The 9,897-nt window shown below is 46.0% G+C and overlaps 1 protein-coding gene and 1 pseudogene across 3 annotated transcripts in view; one reads left to right on the plus strand and one right to left on the minus strand.

The window, feature by feature from the left end:
- ZFYVE1 (zinc finger FYVE-type containing 1) overlaps positions 1-9,897 on the minus strand; it is a 57,300-nt gene that overhangs the window by 24,924 nt on the left and 22,479 nt on the right. For all 3 annotated transcript variants that reach the window (XM_073895477.1, XM_025869722.2, XM_073895476.1), the window contains exons 3-4: positions 5,407-5,911; positions 454-668 (exon numbers count right to left, since the gene is read on the minus strand). In XM_073895477.1, coding sequence (XP_073751578.1) covers positions 454-668; positions 5,407-5,911 — 720 coding nt within the window. The remainder of the gene's footprint in view (positions 1-453; positions 669-5,406; positions 5,912-9,897) is intronic.
- On the plus strand, positions 8,503-8,945 carry LOC112822225 (small ribosomal subunit protein eS26 pseudogene; annotated as a pseudogene).

The following is a 9,897-nucleotide window of genomic DNA, read 5'->3' on the forward strand; positions in this document are numbered from 1 at the left end:
CTGTGTTTGTTTTTTGTCTTGGGAAATTTCTACCTGTGGTACTGGTTTTCCATTTATAGTGATAAGAAAAAGTGGCCCTCTTGAATAAATATAGGTTAAAAAAAAAAAAGGTGAATCCTGTTCAGATAACTGAGCCTCAATACAAGGTCAACTCACCAGGGAGGGCCATACCACGGGAAATGAATGCTGTTTCCTATTGTCTGAAAGCCTGGTTTTTCTCCGATATGGGGACCTGTCACTTTTTAACTATAACCCAAGATCCCTCTGTGCTCGTGCTCTTAGCAGAATGAGCTCTCACTCGGCAGGTGCGAACTCCACTCTTGTGCTTTTTTCCCGACAACCTCGCTTTCCAGCCTCAGTTTCCAATCCCCAGCACCAACAAAAGGGAAGCTGAGTGTTCTCACCGCCCACTGGTACCCCAACGAGAAGCACTCAGGGCAGAAGCCAACTGACCTTCAGGGCTTTGAAGATGACCCCCGGGTGCCGGGGAGAACGGGTGGTATTATTCTCTAGCTGCTGCTCCAAAGCCCGCCGCAGCCCAGAAAAGTCGGTGGGAGGGTTGTAAGTCCTCGTTCCCTTGTAGTGAATGGAACTGAAGGCTTCAGGGAAGCGGCCCAGCTTCCGGAACCGGTCCTGGATGAGCTTTTCAGGCACCTCTGAGGGGTGATCTGGACAAGGAAACAGGTACGTAAACAATAACCTTCCTTTAAAAAAAAAGATCTGTCTTGCCCATAAAATATATAATCTGACTCTCTAAAGTACATAAACAGGCAGAACTAATCTACGCTGTTAGGATTCAGGTTACCGTTAACTAGAAGGCAGCATGAGCAGGGCTTCCCCACGAAGAGGGTGCTGGCATTTCATGTCATTTTCTGCTACTGATTTCACGGGTACATCCAGACTGTGAAATTCATCATATTAATACACTTATGATAGGATGTGCACTCTCTGTATGTACATACTTCAAGGGAAAGTCTTTTTTAATGTGCTCATTGTAAAAAAATCCAAACAGGTCAAAGCATGAAAGAAACAGATTTCCTCTGCCCCCTCCTATTTCCCAGAGGAGACTACAATTCAGTGTTTGTTTGCCCATTCAGACTTCTTTTTCCTACACACATACCAACACATACATGCAACTTGCTTGTATCACTTAATTACATACTGTAAGTACCTACTCTTTTCATGATGCTCTGAGAAGTTTCTTTTTTTTTTTTTAATAGCTACATAGTCCACCATCCTACGGACATATTTAACCAGTCACCTACAAATGAACATTTAAAATAAACGGCTACTTTGAACATGCTGGTCTTATGCTGGTGAAGCTACAGACAAACTGACAATATATCTGAGGGTAGTTTCACGAATATTTATCCAGAAATTTGTGGAGTGGTAATACAAATGAATTCAATAAATATCCTGGAGATAAATGTTAGAAGGACTTTTTAATTTCCTTTAGTATTTTAATAACAACAACAAAATCACTCCAATTAATACTGGAGATACAGCCTTACTCAAATTTAAAAGTACAGTCATCAAAAAGTAGTAGTCAAAATTCTGTAGTTCATCCCTAAATCCATCTCTCCCTGAATTTTTCCTGTGGCAATAACTTTGGGTCCCAGGGTATCCCAGGGTCAACCATCAAGGAGTGACTCCTCCCAAAGCCACCCAGGTACCGGCTTGGCCCCCCCCCCGTCCCAACATCATCTCACAGATTGTCTCTGGACATACAATCTCTGCTCCCAAATGATTATGGGAGCTGGGTTCTCCTCATTTGTAAAAGAGAGAATTCATTTGCCTTCTAACTCCCACCTAGAATCCTTAGTCCAGAAAATGAACAGGATCAAATAAAATCAGAAAATGGGACACCCAGATGGTTCAGTCGGTTGAATGTCCGACTCTTGATTTCAGCTCAGGTCATGAGCTCAGGGTCATGAGATCGAGCACTGAGCCCCGCTGATTGGCATGGAGCCTGCTTAAGATGCTCTCTCTTCCTCTCCCTCTGCCCCTCCCCACTGTTCACTCACTCTCTCTCTCTAAAAAAGAAATCAAAATAAAATCAGAAAGTATGAGACACAAAACTCTAATTATCAATTTGCCCACAATTCTGGCACCTCTCCTTTACCCTGTGTAAATTCTGGCTGCCTTGGTTCCATCTCCAAATTTCAAGAAGCAGCAACAGTATTCCACAAAGAGCTCTGGATTTAGGAGGTAGGAAACCTTATTTTGAACCCCAGTTTTGCAACTTACTAGCTGGAAAACTCTTGGTTACATAACTCAAGCTCTCTTGAGTTCAGCTTCATCTGTAAAATGGGGCTGCTATTGAGTGGGCCGAATAACAAGGATACAGTAAGTTAGCGTTTATTTTTTTAAAAGCCACCTAACATGGTACGGTACAAAGCAAAAAAAAAAAAAAAAAAAAAAAAGTTATTTGTGAAGGGCTGGTTATTTCAAAATCCTGAACTAGAAATTAAACTTTCCCCTTACGAAGGTTGTAAAAATCCAAAGTGGCATAAAAATGTGGATCACGGGGTGGGGGGATCGGCCCCTGGGTGGCTCAATTGGTTAAGCGTCTGCCTTTGGCTCAGGTCATGATCCCAGGGTCTTGAGATCGAATCCCACATCGGGCTCCCTGCTCAGCAAGAAATCTGCTTCTCCCTCTGCCCCTCTGCCTGCTTGTGCTCTAGCGCGCATGAGCTCTCTCTCAAATAAATAAATAAAATCTTGACAAAAACAAAAAAATGTAGATCACGGGAAGCATCCCCAAGTCAGTATTTCCAACTTTCTCTCCTTACCTCAGAGTCACCTGCTCAGGAGCGTCTGCTGGAACACTTAGATTTCTCATTCTCCCGCTAGACTCTGGTCCTTCTGATTCTAACTCTTTAATATAGCCCCAGTCTGTCCACTTCCCTCCTATGCCACTGCCCAGGCTTGGCCCCTATCACCCCTCATCTAGCACCATGGTAATGTCCTGGCTGGTCTCCCCACCTCTAGCCATGCCTCTACAGTTCATCCTGCAACAGGCTGCGTGCGATCTTTGTAAAATACAGATCTGATCCTGTAACTCCCTGCTTAAAATCCTTCAGGGGCTCCTGTCCTATTTGAGAACGGAGTCAAGGCAGCCCATGATCTGACCCCCAAGTATCTCCACCATTCCCTCCCATACAATCTGTGCTTCAGACACAGTGAGAACCTCTTCATTTATTCATTCAACAACATTGAGCGTCAAGCACTCATCCAGGCTCCTTAGACACAGCAGTGAGTAAGACAGGCAAGGTTCCTGCCTTCATGGAGTTTCTGTTGTAACGGGAGAGAAACAAAAACAAGTAAGCAAACACACAGGAGGATCTCAGATAGTGACAAGGGTCCTGATGCAAAGGAACAGAGAGATGCAGTAAGCGTGCAAACTCGGGGGCAGGAAGGACCACTCTACAGGGGATGGTGAGCCAAGGCTCCAAAGGGGTGAGAGCTGAGCTGAGTCTGAAGTACGGCCTGCGGAGGGAACAGTGTTCCAGGCCGACAGAGCGGCATATGCAAAGGTGGAAACACAGAAAAGGCTGGTGTGGCTACCGGACGGAGCGTACACAGAGGTGCTGTGTGCACACCCATGTGCGGTGGGGGCAGGTGGGGGCAGCGGGAGGGGAGGAACGGGATAACCAGAGAAGGAGTTCAGAGACACAGACAGGACTCAGAGTAAGGACACCGTCATGAGTTTGTAGGGAAAGCCACTGACAGCTTGTAAGCAGGAGTACGGTACGATCTAAAGCATAAATAAAGCTTAGGAAAGAGTACCTGGCTGCTGTGTGGAGCATGCACGAGGGGCTAGAGGGGGCTCAGGAGGCTCTGGCAGAACTACCTGCATGAACCCTGCGGGTTCCGGGACACAAGCTGCCCCTTCAAGCCACCAAGGGTTTGCACGTTCCAGAGCATCCTTCCTCTCCTGCCCTAGCAAGCCACGTGTCTAGGTTCAAGCCCCACCTCCTCTCCTCTTTCCCAGAGCCCCTCAGGAAGTGTAACGTGTCCCTCTACCGCACTCCCACAGCTCCAGGACCCACATCCACTATAGAAGAGAACACGTGTGGGCTCCCCAACTGGACAGGGAGGTATTCGAGGGTGACAACTGCTTTTCTCAGCTCTGCGCCCCAGTGCTCAGCACATGGCATTGTGCCACTTGAGAAATCTGGCTGACTGGGCGCCTGCGTGGCTCAGTCAGTTAAGTGTCTGCCTTCGGCTCAGGTCGTGATCCCAGTGTCCTGGGATCAAGCCCCACGTCGGGCTCCCTGCTTAGCAGGAGGTCTGCTTCTCCCTCTCCCTCTCCTCCTCCCTCTGCTCATGCTCTCTCTCTCGCTCACTCTCTCAAATAAATAAAATCTTAAAAAAAAAAAAAAAGAAGAAAAGAAACTTTTGTTAACTGATGGGACGCCTGTGGCTCAGTCGGTTAAGCATCCGACTCTTGATTTTGGCTCAGGTCATGACCTCAGGGTTGTGAGATGGAGGCCCGTGTCGGGCTCCACACTGGGTATGGCACCTGCTTCAGATTCTCTCTCTCTCCCTCTGTCCGTCCCACCGCTCTCTTAAAAAAAAAAAAAGAAAGAAAGAAGGAAAGAAACTACGTTGACTGAATGAACAGGTAAATGGTATAAGTGAGTTGGGGCTAACATTACTGTCCCCACCTGTGTCCAATTACTGTTGCTGCACTGCTCCCTTACCCTCAGGTCATGATTTTGCTTCCTACTTCTCTAAGGAAGCAGAACCAGTAAGACAAGTCCCACACACATACCACATCTACCAATTACCTGCAACCATGTCCATATACTCTGCCTTCTCTCCTGTGCTAACAGAGGGACTGTCCATGCTTCTAAGGCCAACACACCCACATGGGCCTCACTCCAACTGTTCTGCTTGCTTCCATCTGCATTGTTCCCTTCCTAGAAAAGCATTTGCACCAGTACACAAATATCTGCATTACCTCCCAGCTTCAATTTAAAGGAGGGAAAACGCCTTGAAATCCCACATCAGCCTCTAGCTATCATTTCATTTGTCTGCTTCCCTTTATAACAGAACTCTTTGAAAGAGTGGAATATACACACAACCTTAATTCTCCTCCTCCTATTCTCTCTTGAACCTACCCTGATCAGGCTTTCACGCCCATCACCCCTGGGAAACAAGTCTTATCCGGATCACCAAGGCTCTCTCTATTGCCTAAACCAATCGGTAATCCTCAACCCTCATCCTGACAGGATTCTGACATTGTTGCTCAATCCACGCTTCTTCAAACACTCCCTTAGGTCTTGCCCAGGCAGAAATTTTGCTGGGCAATCGCCCTCCACCAAGTTACTACAGAAGCCCAATGGCTGCCTCCTTGTACCCAGAAAGGTGAATCTGTGACACAGTCCTCTGTCTACTCACCAGAGCCCAGCAGCTGAGTGTGCACAGTCTCATGGAAAATGATAACAGCAGGGCCCAGGGTGGACAAAGGGACATCCAGGCCACACCGGGCAGTGGTAGCCTTGAGCTCCTTGGTGAAGTGCTTCAGATAAGCTTCTGAGGCGTCCCCAAGGAACTTGAAGAGGTCATTATGCAGCCGGTCTGCATGAGTTCGATAGATGACGAGGTCTGAGATGGCCAGGACCTTAAGCAGCAGTCGTGTTCTCTGGCTGAGATTCACCGTCGCCCCCAAGAGCCCTTCTGTGTCTATCACTGCTACTTTGTGGACTGGGTCATATGCCGCCCATACCCCCACGGTGCAAGACTCCTGGGCAGGGGAAGTTTTAAAGACTTCACGGCCATAAAAGAAAGTGTGGTTGAGAGTATGAGACTTTCCATCACCAGTATTTCCAAAAATGGAAACCACCTTCAAATGCTGATCAGGTTTACAGTCCAATTTCCTAATAAAGTCCTCTTCATTCGTTACCTTCAAAAAAAAAAGAAAGAAAGAAAGAAATACAAACTGCATAATAGTTAGAAAACTTGCAAGAACAACAACTGCTTCCCAAGGTCAAGGTCCTTGATTGAACGGTCAAGGTGGCAAAGAAAAGAAGCTCCGTGGGGCGCCTGGGTGGCTCAGTTGGTTAAGCGACTGCCTTCGGCTCGGGTCATGATCTCGGGGTCCTGGGATTGAGCCCCGCATTGGGCTCCCTGCTCAGCCGGCTCCCTCTCCCGCTCCCCCTGCTTGTGTTCCCTCTCATGTGTGTCTCTCTCTCTCTGTGAATTAAATAAAATCTTTAAAAAAGAAGAAAAGAAAAGAAACTCCAGGATGATAGGCTCCCACCTAGCCTAACTCCCAGCAAACAGCTAAGAGGAACTTTCAAAGATTTAGTAGTACAATTTAGTGCTCATGAAAGAGCTACAACTATAAAACTCTTAGAAGATGACAGAGGAGTGGAGTACCTGGGTGGCTCAGTCAGTTAAACATCTGCCTTCAGCTCAGGTCATGATCCCAGGGTCCTGGGATCAAGTCCTGCGTTGGGCTCCCTGCTCGGCAAGAAGCCTGCTTCTCCCTCTCTCATTCCCCCTGGTTGTGTTCCCTCTCTAGCTATCTCTCTCTCTGTCAAATAAATAAATAAAATCTTTAAAAAAAAAAAAAAAGAATTCCTTTAACAAGAAAAAAAAAACTTAATTAAGCCAAAAAAATTTGAATAGACATTTTCCCAAAGATTTACAAATGGCCAATAAGCACAGGAAAAAACACTCACCACCACCAGTCATTAAGGAAATGTGAATTAAAACCACACTGAGGTCTCACTTCACACCCACTAGAATGGCTATGATCAAAAAGATAGTAACAACAACAACAAAAATCTTCACATAACTATTGGGGGCACCAACCAGCACCGCTGGCTGGCTCAGTTGGTGAAGCACGTGACTCTTGATCTCAGGGTTGTGGACTGGAGCCCTGAACTGGATGTGGAGATTACTTAAATAAGCTTTAAAAAAAATTAAATAAATTGGGGCTCCTGGGTAGTTCAGTCAGTTAAGCATCTGCCTTTGGCTCAGGTCATCCCTGGGATTGAGCCCCGCATGGGGCTCCCTGCTCAGAGGGGAGTCTGCTTCTCCCTCCCCCTCCGCCACTCCCCCCACCCCTCATGTTCATGTTCACACGTGAGCTCTCTGTCTCTAATAAATAAAATAAAATCTTGAGGGCGCCTGGGTGGCTCAGCTGGTTAAGCATCTGCCTTGAGTTAAGCGTCTGCCTTTGGCTCGGGTCATGATCCTGGAGTCCCGGGATCGAGTACCACATCGGGCTCCTCAGCAGGGAGTCTGCTTCTCCCTCTGCCCTTCACCCTGCTCTTGCCCACTCTTTCAAGTAAATAAAATCTTTAAAATAAAATAAAATAAAATCCTTTAAAAATAAATAAATAATAAAAATTAAAAATTAAAAAAAGATAACAAGTGTTAATGAGAGTATGGAGAAACTGCAATGCTCTTGCCCTGCTGAGAATGTGAAATGGTACAGTCACTCTGGAAAACAGTATGGCAGTTTCTCAAAAAGTTAGAGAGTTAGCGTATATCTCAGTAATTCCACTCCCAGGTATGTATCCAAGAGAACTGAAAACATGTCCACACAAAATGTGACTACAAAATGTTCATGGCAGCAATATCCATGATAGCCAAAAGGTGGAAACACCCACATGTCCATTAATTGATGAATGGATAAACAAAATGTGGTGTATCCATACAGTGGAGTATTATTCAACCATAAAAAGCAATGAAGTACTGAGGCTTGCTACAACATGGATGAACCTTGAACACATCATGCTAAGTGAAAGGAGCCAGACACAAAATACTACATATTCTAGGATCCCATTTATATGAAATATCCATGACAGGCAGATTCACAGTGACAGAAAGTATATTAGGAACTGCCAATGCCTGGGGGAAGGAGGGACCAGGGAGTGACTGCTTATGGGTATAGGGTGTCTATCTGGGTTGATAAAAATGTCCTGGAATTAGTGCTAAGGGCTGCACAACTTTAGAATATACTAAAAACACTGAATTATCCACTCTTAAAGGGGTGAAATAGGGGCGCCTGGGTGGCTCATTCCTTAAGCATCTGCCTTCAGCTCGGGTCACGATCCCAGGGTCCTGGGTTCAAGCCCCACATCGGGCTCCCTGCTCAATAGGAAGCCTGCTTCTCCCTCTCCCACTCCCCCTGCTTGTGTTCCCTCTTTCACTCTGTCTCTCTCTGTCAAATTAATAAATAAAATCTTAAAAAAAAAAAGGGTGAAATATATGGTATATGAATTACATCTCAATGAAGCGGTTATTAAAAGGCGGGGGACACCCGGGTGGCTCAGTCAGTTAAGCATCCGACTTGATCTGGGCTAGGGTCATGATCTCAGGGTCTTGAGATCGAGCCCTGCATCAGGCTCTGCACTCAGCATGGAGTCTGGTTGAGAATTTCTCCCTTGGCCTCTACCCCTCCCCCACTTGCATGCACCCTCTCTCTCTCAGAATAAATAAAATCTTCAAAAAAAATGGCTCTCTTGGGTCCTCACTTCTAAGATGACCAAGAAGAAAAGGAATAATGGTCATGCCAAAAAGGGCCAAGGCCACATGCAGCCTATTTGCCGCACCAACTGCGCCTGTTGCTTACCCAAGGCCACTAAGAAGTTCGTTATTTGGAACATAGTAGAGGCCACCGCCGTCAGGGACATTTCCAAAGCAAGTGTCTTCGATGCCTATGTGCTGCCCAAGCTGTATGTGAAACATACATCCACAGCAAGATAGTCAGGAATCACTCTCGTGAAGCATTGCAGGACCAAACATCCCCACCCCGATTTAGACCTGCAGACAGATGCTGCCCTACAACCTCCACTGAAGCCCATGTAAGAAGCTAAGTCCTTAAGAACTGAAGAAAAACTGTTCTCTGGAAAAAAAATAAAATGGAGATTATACTAAAAAATGTATTGGTCAAACTTCATCCATCCATAATTCCTCTGTTTACAGTTAAAGAATGCTGTAATTCTTTAAAAAGTCAGCAGGAGGAAAGAGACCTGGTGCCAGTGAGATCCCAGACTGGACCCCCAGGAAGATGCTCAGGGCCCCAAATCTCAGAATACAGAACCTCAGAGCCAAAGCTCCTAATCCATACAGGCAATGTTCTACTCCAGCAAGGAGTGATGAACCTTTACACTTAGTATCCTCCAGCCACAAGAGAAAACATACCTTCCTGATTCTCAACAGTCTGCTGGTTTGATAATGAGCAGTTACGAGAAATGTAGACAGACCATGGGTATGATAATACCCTCATTTCCCATAAGCTCACCAAGATAGTAGACTACTCACGATCCTATTAATAACATCACTATTGTTGCATTATTAATGCATTAATGTTAATGACAATGCTAATAATTTAAATGCCCACTACAATGACAGTGCCTTTGCTAGATCCATGAGGGCAGAACCATGTCTATCTAATCTTTTCATCCCAAGTATCTGGGACACAACCTGAACATAGGAAAAGCTCAATATCTAGTTATTGAATGAATAAATGAATGAATGCCCTGCATGTTGCTAGGTACCATAATCACTTTTCTCCACCCTCTATCCTCCATAGGGCCTCACACACAGCAGCATTCGATAAACCCGGTGATGGGCTCACAGTCCCAGACAACTGAGAGGAACAAGAAGTTACACAGAACAGCCCATTTGGGACTGGTGTTAACTCACTGGTGTTAACCCAACGGCTAGGCTAGCTGCAAGAGAAAGAGAACAAAAGCGCCCTAAAGCTCTACTAGCAAGGAGTTTTTGATCAGGTCGCTGCTCTCGGGGCTACGTAAGAGCGGGCGCCTGGAAAAGGGACACGTGGGGGCCTTTCGGTACACGATTAACTGTCTCAGGATCCCTATGAAGTACCCACCACGCGATGCACAGAACATATATCAAGAAACAACTCAT

This window comes from Callorhinus ursinus, unplaced genomic scaffold (genome assembly GCF_003265705.2).
Source record: "Callorhinus ursinus isolate GAN/ISIS: 27379988/994484 unplaced genomic scaffold, GSC_fseal_2.0 scaffold8, whole genome shotgun sequence".
NCBI lineage: Eukaryota > Metazoa > Chordata > Mammalia > Carnivora > Otariidae > Callorhinus > Callorhinus ursinus.